The following is a 13,822-nucleotide window of genomic DNA, read 5'->3' on the forward strand; positions in this document are numbered from 1 at the left end:
GACTAATGAGACAGTACAGAAGTTTTAATTTAGGGACAGATGGGAAAAGTAGCATGTGGAAAGAACAACCACACACAGAGGTATACCAATGGAAGCTGAACCACGTTCTACTGAAAAGCAGCCCACACAGTCATTTTGAAAGAATGCTACATACTGCCCAAGACTCTATCGAATCTACCCTGAGAATTAATGATTTTCTTTTTAGAAAAAAAGGTAGTGACTTACATTTTCAGACACACAGGGTCCTTTAGAATTGAGAGACACACAGGGTCCAATAGCTCCTGAAATCTTTATTTCCCTTGAGGTCTGCAAAATAAGAATATACAGTCAGCACCCCATATTGGTGGGCTCCACGTCGGCACCTTTTTGAATGAGAGCTTTCTGGATACATGTGGCAATTTCTTAAAATAAGACAACAATGAAGTTCGCTGCATCAAATGGCTCTTCTTTTCACAAGCAATTTCTCTGTAGAATGCAACACTGTTGGACAGCATTTCACCCATTAATTGAACTTCTTTCAAAATTGGAGTGAGTCCTCTCAAACTCTGTCACTGCTTCATCAACTAAGTTTATATAATACTTTTAATCCTTTGGGGTCATTTCAACAATCTATAAAGTATTTTCACCAGTAGATTCTATTTCAAGAAACCCCACTTTCTTTGCTCATTCTGAAGAAGAAACTCTTCTCCATTCAAGCTTCATCATGAGATTGTAGCAATTCAGTCACACATTCAGGCTTCATTTTATTTTAAGTATTTATTTATTTCGCTGTGCCAGGTCCTAGTTGCAGCACACAGGATCTTTGATCTTTACTGCAACATGCAGGATCTTTTAGTCATGCCACGTGGCTTCTTTCAGTTGCAACATATGAACTTCTATTTGCGGCATGTGGGATCTAGTTCCCTGACCAGGGATGGAAACTAGGCCCCCTGCACTGGGAGCACAGACAGTCTCAGCCACTGAACCACCAGAGAAGTTCCCAGGCTCTCATTCTGCTGCTGCTGCTGCTGCTAAGTCACTTCAGTCGTGTCCGACTCTGTGTGATCCCATAGACAGCAGCCCACCAGGCTCTGCCGTCCCTGGGATTCTCCAGGCAAGAACACTGGAGTGGGTTGCTACTTCCTTCTCCAATGCAGGAAAGTGAAAAGTGAAAGTGAAGTTGCTCAGTTGTGTCCGACTCCTAGCGACCCCATGGACTGGAGCCTACCAGGCTCCTCCGTCCATGGGATTTGCCAGGCAAGAGTACTGGAGTGGGGTGCCATCGCCTTCTAATTCTAGCTAGCTCTAATTCCCCACATCTAATTCTAGTTCCCTAGTTGTTTCCACTATATCTGTAATTACTTCCTCCACTGAAGTCTTGAACCCCTCAGAGACCCATGAGGCTTGAAACTTCTTTCAAATGCCTGTTAAGGCTGATATTTTTTACCTCTTTCCACAAATCACATATGTTCTTAGTGGCATCTAGAATGGTGAATTCTCTGCCAAGATTCATCAAATGAATCACCGTCTATGGCAGCATGACCTTATGAAATATATTTCTTAAAAAATATGACTTGAAAATTGAAATTACTGCTTGATCCATGGGCTGCATAATAGATACTGGATTAGCAGGCATGAAAACAACATGAATCTCATTGTCCGTCAGAGCTCTTGGAGTACCAGGTGCATTTTCAAAGAGCAGTAGTATTTAAAAGAGAAGCTTTTTTTCCTGAGCAGCAGGTCTCAACAGTGGGTTCAAAATATTCAGTAAACATGCGGTAAAGATATGCTGTCATCCAGGATATGCTGTTCCACTTAAAGAGCATGGAGAGAAGATTCTTAAGGGTCCAAGGATTTTCAGAAATGGTAAATGAGTCTTAATTCAACTTACAGTCACCAACTGCGTTAGCCCCTAACAAGAGAGTCAAGACTGTCCTTTGAAGCCAGACATTGACTTCTCTCTAGCTATGAAAGTTCTCAATGGCATTTTCTTCCAGTAGAATACAATTTCACCTACATTGAAAACTTGTTTTAATTAACTACCTTCATTAACTAACCCAGTACCTGTTATCCAGGCCATGGATCTTAGCAAGATCTTCTGGATAATTTTCCTGCAGCTTCTACGTTACCACTTGCTGCTTCCCTTGCACTCTCATACTTTCCTTAAATGTTATGAACTGACTCTGTGCTAGCTTCAGAATTTTCCTCTGCAGCTCCCTCACCTCTCTCAGCCTTCCAAGAATTAAAGAGAGTTAGGACCCACTCCAGTACTCTTGACTGGCAAATCCCATGGACGGAGGAGCCTGGTAGGCTGCAGTCCATGGAGTCTCGAAGAGTCGGACACGACTGAGGAACTTCACTTTCACTTTTCACTTTCATGCATTGGAGAAGGAAATGGCAACCCACTCCAGTGTTCTTGCCTGGAGAATCCCAGGGACGGGGAGCCTGGTGGGCTGCCGTCTATGGGGTCACACAGAGTCGGACACGACTGAAGCAATTTAGCGGCAGCAGCAGGGCCTGCTCGAGATTAGGATTTGGCCTAAGGGAATGTTATAGCAGGTTTTATCCTCTATCCAGGCTACTAAAAATATCCACAATCAGGCTATTTCACTTTCTTTTTGCTATCATTCATGTACTTTTAATTTCCTTCAAGAACTTTTCCTTTGCCTTTACAACTTGACTAAATGGTGCCATAAAGCCTAGCTTTTGGCCTGTTTTGGCTTTTGACATGCCTTCTTCAGTAAGCTTTTGATTTAAAGTGAGAGACGTGGGACTCTTTCTTTTACTTGAATGCTTTAGAGGCCATTGCACAGTTATTAATTGATGTAATTTAAAATATTATTGTGTCTCAGGGAATAGGAAGGCCTGAGAAGAGGGACAGAGATAGATGGAGTGATCAGAACATATACATTTGCTGATTAAGTTCACTGTCTTAAATGGGCATGGTTCATGGTGCCCCAAAACAATTATGGTATTAATGGTAACATTAAAAATCACAGATGACAAATGCAATAATAATGAAAAAGTTTCAAATATTGTGAGACTTTCCAAAATGTGACAGAGACATAAAATAAGCAAATGCTGGTGGAAAAATGGTGCTAACAGACTTGCTCCACACAGGGTTGCCATAAATCCTCAACTTGTAAAAAGCATAGTACCTGCAAAGCATGATAAAACAAGGTATACCTAGCCTTAAAAAGTTAAACCCTATTTAAACAAAAAATGGAGTCAAAGGAAATTTTACTTATATAATTTTTTCTTGTTTTAACAATTACCTATGGATGCTCAAGTAAAATTTCATTATATGTTTAATAATGAACAGTATTATGGTGAATAAAATCTCTAACTCCAGGTTTCAATATAAAATAACCACAATTTTTAAAGTATATATTGAATTTGACTGATGGTATTTTAAAATTATGATCAAGCCTACAAATTTCTCTCTTGGTAACATACCACACATGTCAAGTTTTAGCTCTTACCTTTATTTCTAATGTACCACCAAAGCCCATTTTAAACTGCCCATGCATATCTTTGGTAAAAACTCTTTGAAAGGTCTGCTTGAATAAAGAAGTGTTGAAAGAGTCGCCCATTACCATGTATCCTCTGCATGAAAAGAACAAGAAACAATGTGATGCGAGTACTTGGGTCCATGTGATAAAACCAGAAAAGCAAATTATTTCTCAACACTACTAACATTTTAAAGATATTTCCTCAAATGTGTTTATTAACATTAATTTTAAAAACTCAATTATATGAAAATATTCCTACCCCACAAATAATCTCAATTCTGAGGGTACCTGAGTGCCCCTAACACTTGTATTTGTCCTCAGTAATTTTTTTTAAAATCTTTTTTAAATAAGTTATACATCATACATTACAAAATTCAGAAAGCACAAATGGGTACACAGTAACATATGTGTTGGAAGTGAGAGTTGGACTATAAAGAAAGCTGAGTGCAGAAGAATTGATACTTTTGAACTGTGGTGTTGGAGAAGACTCGAGAGTCCCTTGGACTACAAGGAGATCCAACCAGTCCATCCTAAAGATCAGTCCTGGGTGTTCACTGCGGGGACTGATGTTGAAGCTGAAACTTCCAATACTTTGGCCACCTGATGCGAAGAGCTGACTCATTTGAAAAGACCCTAATGCTGGGAAAGATTGAGGGCAGGAGGAGAAGGGGATGATAGAGGATGAGATGGTTGGATGGCATCACCGACTCAATGGACATGAGTTTGGGTGGACTCTGGGAGTTGGTGATGGACAGGGAGGCCTGGCGTGCTGCAATTCATGGGGTCGCAAAGAGTCGGACACGACTGAGCAACTGAATCGAACTGAACATGTGTGTCTCTCCTACCCCAGTTACCCAGTTCTTCCTGCTAGTGCAGACAGCTGAGTTAATGGCACGCATTCTCATTTTTACAAACAGAACATCTACACGTGTATGTGTATATGCATGTGTTGGTCTCTGTGTGCCACATTAAGCTTAACAGTGTTATACCCAGTGAATGAGAATACAGGGATACTTTGGGAGCATTTTCACTTTATGCACTTACATACTGTTAATTTTTTTCCATAACCATGTACTTCTATAAATTTAAGTTTTAAAAAAAACATTAATTGTCAAATAGAAACTATCCAAGATGCCATTTCCACCCTAATAAATCAGCAAAGCAGCCTGACAATGTATCCTGTTGAGGAGACTGTGGGCAAAGTAGGCACTTTCATAACTGCTGATGGGAATGGAAAATGGTGCAACCCCAACTCAAGGGAATGTGACAATATATAACAAAATTAAATATGTATTTTCTCCTTAATCCAGCAAACATACTGTTAGGAATCCATCCCAAAGATCACTGGGCCAACAAAAACAAAAAGCAAAATATAGGCACAAGTCTATTCACTTAAGTATTTTTTACAGCAATAAAAGATTGGAAATAATCCAGATGATCATCTGTTGAACTAGCTGAATAAAATACAGTACATCCACACAGTAGAGTAATATACAATTGATCTTTGAACAACACAGGTTTTGAACTGCATGGGTTCACTTACACGTGTGGTTTTTTTTTCAGTAGTAAATACACAGAACCATACTATTCACTATGGTTGAATCTGAGAATGTAGAACTGCAAATATGGAAGAACCACAGATATGGAGGCCAGCTATAAATTATATTCAGACTTTCCATTATGCAAAGGGTCAGTTCCCCTAATCCTCAAATTGTTCAAGATATTTCCAGGATGTGAGTAAAAAATGTAAAGTAGGAAAAAATGCAAAGTAGGGGAAAGTGAAGTTGCTCAGTCATATCCGACTCTTTGTGACCCCTGGACTGTAGCCCACCAGGCTCCTCTGTCCGTGGGATTCTCCAGGCAAGAATACCGGAGTGGGTTGCCATTTCCTTCTCCAAGGGATCTTCCCAACCAAGGGATCGAACCCCAGTCTCCTGCATTGCAGGCAGATGCTTTACCCTCTGAGCCACCAGGGAAGCCCAAAGTAGGGGAAGGCATGTAAAATTTCTGTTTACATTTAATCCCCCGTTAAATGGGGGATTAAAAAAAAATTTTAGTAAAAAATTACAAGAGGACACATATAAACAACATGAATATAAACATTTATAAACATTTTGTATAGTTTTTAAATAATAAAAACAATCAAAAATTAAATTAGGCAAAAGAATAAAACTACTGTGGTATAATTAATCAATGGTAATTTTTTTAATAAGATTGTATTTATTTATTTATTTATTTGACTGTGTCAGGTGTTCATTGAGGCATGCAGGATCTGGTTCCTGGACCAGGAACTGAAACCAGACCCCCTACATTGGGAGTATGGAGTCTTAGCCACTGAACTACCAGAGAAGTACTCAACAATAATTTTATTTTTGATACTGCTAAAGTCCTTATTTATGTCATCTCTGATGCTATTATAGATTGTATGTTGTTAAATTTTGTTTGCTCTTTATTGTTGACTCTTGAACAACCCAGAGTTGGGACACAGACCCTTATGCTCAGTCAAAAATCTATGTAAAACTTTTTAGTTACCCCTTTGTATCCACGGTTCCACATCCCCAGATTCAACCAACTAAGGATGGTGTAGTAATTCAGTGTATATTTACTGAAAAAATACCCACATATAAGTGGACCTGTGCAGTTCAAATTCATGGTGTTCAAGGGTCTACTGTATTTGTTGCTGCTGCTGCTGCTACTAAGTCACTTCAATTGTGTCCGACTCTGTGCGACCCCATGGACTGCAGCCCACCAGGCTTCTCCATCCATGGGATTCTCCAGGCAAGAACACTGGAGTGGGTTGCCATTTCCTTCTCCAATGCATGAAAGTGGAAAGTGAAAGTGAAGTTGCTCAGTCGTGTCTGACTCTTAGCGACTCCATGGACTGCAGCCTACCAGGCTCCTCCATCCATGGGATTTTCCAGACAACAGTACTGGAGTGGGGTACCATTGCCTTCTCCCACTGTATTTGTTACTGGTATACAAAAATATAATTGAAGCTTGTACACTGACCCTGATTTAGAAGTCTTGACAACCTAACATACTAATTTTATAGTCAGCATGTACATTCTTTCAGATTTTCCACTTTTGTAAACATACCATCTATAATGATCTACGTTATCACTAAACCTAGTTAAGCATCCTAAATTAATGGCAACATATACTGCACCCTATTATCTGTTCCCTTTTACAACAAACTTTTATGCAAGAGCTGTCTATACCCTTCCTAGTCAGTGTGGCCCTTGATCCATCAACATTAGCATCACCAAGGGTCTTGTTTGAAAAGCAGAATTTCAAGTCCCATCCTACGCATACTAAACCCAGAATCTGCATTTTACCAAGATATCCAGCTGACATGTAAATGTGAAAGGGAAGTCTGAGAAGTTCTGGTCTATACCAGCTGCTCCCAATCCCCTCTCCTGTTCCTTTTCTTATTCATTCTAAGTCAACTTTCAATGCTCTTAGGAAAGTCACCAATGACCTTCCTAGTGATAAATTACACAATCTTATAATCTCATCTACTTTTACTACTTTAAAAAAACCTGTAATATTCTGGCAACTCCCACATTTATATCTACAGATATAAATCCAGACCTATCTTCTGCCTTCCAGGTTCTAATAACCAACTGCCTACTCAACTCCTCCAATGGATGTCTACTGGCATATGAAACCAAACACGTTCGGAACTCAACTCCTAATCTTCTCCCCAACTGTTCTTCCTCCCAGTCGTACCCATTTCAATAAAGAACAGCACAATCCTTCTAGACTCATTTGTGTTTCTCAAACCCCAGATCCAACCTATCAGCAAATCTTCTACCTTCTAAATATATCCAAAATCCAACCATGTCTCACCACCTGTGATTCCACCACTTGCTATTCCTGTATCTCACCGCTGAAGACAACTGAAATCAATGACCCTTTTAAAACATTTATTCAAATCATATCACTCCTCTCCCGAAAACTCACTAATGACTTCCCATCTCACTCAAAGTAAAATCCAACAAACCAGGGATAGGAACATATTCAACCTGATAAAAGCATCTACAAAAACCCACAGCTAACGTTATTCTTAATGGTGAAGGACAAAATGGCTTCCCCCTAATATCAAGAATAGGCAAATCTATAGACAGAGAAAGTAGTTTTGTGGTTGTCTAGGCTGAAAGGGGAGGGGAAGGAAGGAGAAATAGAGAGTGACTGCTAATGGGTACAGAGTTTCTTGCTGGGATAATGTAAATGTCCTAAATTAAATTATGGTGATAGTTAGAATATACTAAAAAAAATAAATTATATCCTTTAAGGACTTCCATGGTTGTCCAGTGGTTAAGACTCTGTGCTCCCAATGCAGGGGGCATTGGTTTAATCCCTGGTAGGGGAACTAAGATCCCACATGCCACATACCATGCAGCACAGCCAAAAGAAAGTAAAATAAATTACATGCTTTAAATGGGTAAATTTTATGGTATGTAAATTAAAATTCACAAAAGCCACTAAAGTAATAAAATACAATGAGTTGAGTATCAAGATGAGCTTTTCAAACAGAACTTGTGCCTTTTTAACTGTATTTTACAAAAAATTTAGGGAGCATCACTGAAAGGAGTATAAGAAACTTAACAGCTGTTGCCCTAGAGTGGCAGGATGATGACTCGGTTACTTTTTCCAAAATTGTCATTGGTTTATACTTGTAAACTCTCATTACTAGTTTATAATTGCAAAACTTATAAAAATGTGAATACATACCCGGTAAGGTTAGGACAGCACTTCATCTCCAGGAGACCTGTCTGATCTAATGCACATGCATAGATATCGATAACATGACCAGTGGTAGCAGCACGATTAGCCAATGCTTCAAAATGCTACAACAGAATTTTGAAGACCAAATCAAAGTAACGTACAAACTTTATCATCCTATAACTCTTTCACCATCAACAGATCAAGATGATCTAAGAAATGTTCAGAGTCCATAATAATGTAAATGGGATTTGTCCTAATTTAATTTTCTATAATGTCTCATAAAATAATACAATAAATTCTAGTAAGTCTGGCACTTTCACATTCTTTAATTCTTTTTAAACTCCTCAATCAAGTTAACCTTGAAGAAAAGCATAGGGAACATCTTGCTCTTCATACATAAAAATAATAGAAGAATCAACACAGAACTTTTTCTTGGCTAAATCTATACCCAAGTAACATCAAAAATAGAGAGACAATAACAAAATCGTTAAGATAAACAAATAAAAAACTTTTTTTATAGCTCTAAGAAATATTCCAAGCTCAAAAGGGAAATTAGGTGTCAGGAAAATAGTATCCATTAATACTAACAAAAATTATGTTATTAACTACACACTAAAAATTGAATAATGACTACCAAAAAAAAAAAAATGAGACAATACAGCACAACTAAACTAAAATTGTAAACTTTAGAGAATTTTTTTAAAAGGGTGTTGGTTGGGAATTAACAAGCAGAACCAATACAAGGGTGTCAAGAATCAAAAGTAGTAAAAATGTACTGACACAAACCCAGGTAAAACTGAAGTTTCATGAACAGAGAACAACTCTTGAGAAAATGATGGACTATTCAAATTACGAATAATATTCACATCTAAAGGACAGCCTCTTGGAAATGAGAAATAGGAAAATTTAAGAAATTCTTCCTTATGGGAAAGACATTCTTTAACGTGAATATTAAAAAGACACACAGGTTTTCTCCCAGGATTAATTTTTAAAGAGACACCTACTGGTGTCCACTATTAAGTTTTTAATTAAAAAGTTAATATTGAAATTAAATTTAATTTAAAAATATTAAATTTTTAAAGTTTTTAATACTTCGGCCACCTGATGCTAAGATCTGACTCATTAGAAAAGACCCTGATGCTGGGAAAGATTGAAGACAGGAGGAGAAGGGGACAACAGAGGATGAGATGGTCAGATGGCATCACTGACTCAATGGACATGAGTTGGAGTAAACTCCAGGAGCTGGTAATAGACAGGGAGGCCTGGCGTGCTGCAGTCCATGGGGTCGCAAAGAGTCAGACACAACTGAGCAACTAAACAACAAAATTAAGTTTCTAAATATTTAAAACCAGAAAAAAAATACCCTAAGTTATCAAGGAAAAAAAGACTACTTCTCTAATTCTGAATGGCAGCTATAGGATCATCACAATATCGGATTTATCATCAAGTAATTATATTCCTCCTTCTTCACCAAATGAATTTTTCTAATAAGGCAAAAAGACTTAAAAATCAAACTTACCTTAGTTCCCTTTTTGACATATTTGGCATTGTCTTTTTCAATGTCATGCCATGATCTTATGGGTGTCTTCAATTCATCTCCAACCACCATTCCAGGCCCCTGAGTGGCTGGACCACCAATGAACATCATGATACGAGCACCAGTGTTGGGAAAAGTACACTATTAGGAAAAAGTAACCCATGAGAAGAGTTTAAAGGGAAACAAATGGATACACATTTCTGATACTGAATTTTGATATATTCTTTCTAAACAACAGGAAAGCACACATATTTCAAGAACAATCAAATGTTTAACAAAATTTAAACACAAGATATATCTTTCTTTTGAAATTCTATTCTAATGGCCATGTTTTCCTAATTTTATTTTTTTTTCCTAATTTTAAAATTATCTATAAACCTGATCCCTATAAGCAAGGTTGTTCCTCCTTCTTAACTAGTACAGACAGGAAGGAGTAGGGAAAGAAGAAGAAAATAGGGCACTCTATTTGTTCCACAAATAAATAATATCATATTCAAAATGCTTTTATTTTTAATTTCTATAAGCAGTTATTGAAAAAAAAATACAGAGTGCATTTTCAAGCTACTTATTCATTACATTCAGAAAAGAATATATCACTTCTCGGGCTTTTGGCTAAGATCAAGTGCAGAAAAGAATGTAAGTGATATAAACTTTAATAATAATTTTAAAAATCACATACTTAACAAATCTAGGGAAGAGCAAGGAAAATTGCCTTTTCATTTTCATTTTCATATATCCTTATATATTGTTGGAATGTTTTTATTAGGTATACTTATTACTTATATGACTTTCTTAAATTAGGTTAATAAATAAAAATACTCTTTTCACCCTGGGTATCATCTTGCTGATGTAATACCAATCATGTAAAGCTGAAACATCAGTAAAGAAAAACAAATAAAAGTATACAAACCGCACATCTTCATAACTAGAACACAAAAAACATTTAAACTTTGAATTACTTTTAAGGAAAAAAATAAACACTAAGTCCCAGTGAGCTATCTCCCATGCAAACCTTCACACAGAGCAAGGGCAGTTTGGGGAAAAGTAGAGGGAAGAAAGAAGGGAGCTAGCAACCAGCACAGAACAACTGCCAGACTCAAATGAAAACTTAAAGGAAACTGAAGAAAAGCAAGAAAATACCCAAGAGCATAAAAACTAAGTAAAGAGTAAGAGAGCAGAGACAAAGTGGCTGAAATGGAAAACAGGCAAAGATCCAATTTATGTGTAACTGAAGTTCTTAAAGAAGATAAAACAGTTAAAAAACTAATACTTAAAACTATGATACAAGAAAACTTTATAGAAACAAAAGATTTGAATACACATATAAAAAAGGATCACCAGACACTAGAGAATATTTACCCACAAGACATTCTAATAACGCTATTAAGATAATAAAGATAAATTCCTCAAGACCTCCAAGCAAAATGATCAAATAATTTACATGGGCAAGAGAATTAGACTGGCATCAGTCTTCTCAAAATCATCAAAGCAAGAAAACAATGGAGCATCATTTTCAAAAACTACCAGAAAGAAAGTGAGAAGCAAGGCTTTTTATATCCTGCCAAGTTATCCTTCAACTATAAAAAAGCCACAGAAGAAGTGTTCAAACATTAGATAGTTTATGAAATTCTGGACCCTTACATCTTCTTAAGAAATTTACTAGAAGACAAATTTCATACAACAAAGGGACCGACACTACTCTCAACATATAGTTTTGTACAACTTTGATTTGGAGGCATGTTAACGTTTCACTATACATACACACACACGCAAAAGAGGAATGGGATTTTTTAAAAAGAAATGTACAGAATGTGCAACAAATCAAAAACATAACCACATGAAGTGGGGGGAGGGTGGGGATAACTAACCCAGTTCACTTTTGAGTATACTTTATTTTGTCTCATATATCCTCAGAATGTGAAATAAACATTGAGCCCTAACTCCTAGGCTTTTTCACAGAGATCTGAGCTAAAAATTCTAAAACTAGTCTATCTGTATTCTAAGACTGAGCAAATAAGTAAATATATTTTAAATAGTCACAGCCAGCTTCTCACGGTCAAAGGAATTACAAATATGCAAAGTGGGAAGGACAGAATAAATCCTGTGGTACTAAATTGGAATTAGATATATTTGAAAGAAATCTTGGTTTCTAATATATATAGTGTTTATGGTTGTAATAGAGATAGACATAGATGTTTGCAGGGGAATGTAGATATACGTGTAAATATATGCACACATACACTTAATTATATGGGTATGTGTATATATATAAATATATAGCTATAGAGAGAAAGGGAAACATACATACTTATCTTCTTCTTATACATATCTGCTTCTTAGCTCTATTCACTAGGACATAAAAGCAATGACATTCTAGTAACAGTGAGCACATGAACCATCAGTTCAGTCACTCAGTTGTATCCATCTCTTTGCGACCCCATGGGTTGCAGTATGCCAGATTCCCTGTCCATCACCAACTCCTGGAGCTTGCTCAAACATGTCCATCAAGTCAGTGATGCCATCCAACCATCCATCCTCTGTCTCCTGCCTTCAATTTTTCCCAGCATCAGGGTCTTTTCCAATGAGTCACTTCTTCACATCAGGTGGCCAAAGTATGGGAGCTTCAGCTTCAGCATCAGTCCTTCCAATGAATATTCAGGACTGATTTCCTTTAGGATGGACTGGTTGGATCTTCTTACAGTCCAAGGGACTCTCAAGAATCTTCTCCAACACCACAGTTCAAAAGCATCAGTTCTTTGGCACTCAGCTTTATTTTTAGTCCAACTCTCACATCCATACATGACTACTGGAAAAACCATAGCTTTGACTAGATGGACCTTTTTTGGCAAAGTAATGTCTCTGGTTTTTACTCTGCTGTCTAGGCTGGGCATAGCTTTTCTTCCAAGGAGCAAGTGTATTTTAATTTCATGGCTGCAGTCACCATCTGCAGTGATCTTGGAGCCCCAAAAAATAAAGTCTGTTTCCATTGTTTCCCCATCTATTTGCCATGAAGTGATGGGACTAGATGCCATGATCTTAGTTTTCTGAATATTGAGTTCTAAGCCTACTTTTTCACTCTCCTCTTTCACTTTTATCAAGAAGCTCTTCAGTTCCTCTTCACTTTCTGCCATAAGGGTGATGTCATCTGCATATCTGAGGTTATTGATATTTCTCCTGGCAATCTTAATTCCAGCTTGTCCTTCATCCAGCCTAGCATTTCGCATGTTGTACTCCGCATATAAGTTAAATAAAAGCAGGGTGACAATATACAGCCTTGATGCACTCCTTTCACAATTTGGAAGCAGTTTGCTGTTCCACGTCTGGTTCTAACTGTTGCTTCTTGACTTTCATGCAGATTTCTCAGGAGGCAGGTAAGGTGGTCTGGTATTCTCATCTCTTTAGGAATTTTCCACAATTTGTTGTTATTCACACAGTCAAAGGCTTTGGCATAGTCAATAAAGCAGAAGTAGAAGCATGGTCATGTTCCAAAAGTAACAGAGCTAAAAGAAACCAGGGCTTCTAAATGGCCAACTTCAGGTCAAGGGCAGGGAACATGTAAGATGAGCATCTTACTATACTAGAAAGCAAGTTAATGTTCAAACAGTGATGAGGACATATAATAAGGACCCAGGAGCCAGCTTGAAAGGGCTCCCATTGCAAAATCTGGACAATTTGAGTTTCAAAAAAAAAATAATGACAGTAAAGGAATATAATCCATTGGATGAAATAAGAATTCACATTGATATAAACATAAATGAAGAACAGAACACTCAAGTAGAAAGTCAATAAATGTAGAAGAAATGATGGAATTAGAAAGTCACTATTTAGCCCCCCTCAATAATAATTGATCAAGCAAGAATCAAGAATGGACACTAAAACTACTGGGTAAAAGTTTGTTGCGTACACAAGGAATCTCCCCATTCAGTTCAGTTCAGTCGCTCAGTCATGTCCGACTCTTTGTGACCCCATGAATCGCAGCACGCCAGGCCTCCCTGTCCATCACCAACTCCCGGAGTTCACTCAGATTCACGTCCATTGAGTCAGTGATGCCATCCAGCCATCTCAT

At 37.5% G+C, this 13,822-nt stretch overlaps 1 protein-coding gene across 2 annotated transcripts in view; it reads right to left on the minus strand.

The window, feature by feature from the left end:
• Positions 1-13,822, minus strand: part of SEC23A (SEC23 homolog A, COPII coat complex component) — a 77,285-nt gene that overhangs the window by 34,985 nt on the left and 28,478 nt on the right. For both annotated transcript variants that reach the window (XM_061394971.1, XM_061394970.1), the window contains 4 exons: positions 9,739-9,897; positions 8,226-8,341; positions 3,462-3,585; positions 226-306 (listed from right to left, as the gene is read on the minus strand). In XM_061394971.1, the coding sequence (XP_061250955.1) occupies positions 226-306; positions 3,462-3,585; positions 8,226-8,341; positions 9,739-9,897 (480 nt within the window). The remainder of the gene's footprint in view (positions 1-225; positions 307-3,461; positions 3,586-8,225; positions 8,342-9,738; positions 9,898-13,822) is intronic.

Source organism: Bos javanicus, chromosome 21, assembly GCF_032452875.1.
Source record: "Bos javanicus breed banteng chromosome 21, ARS-OSU_banteng_1.0, whole genome shotgun sequence".
NCBI lineage: Eukaryota > Metazoa > Chordata > Mammalia > Artiodactyla > Bovidae > Bos > Bos javanicus.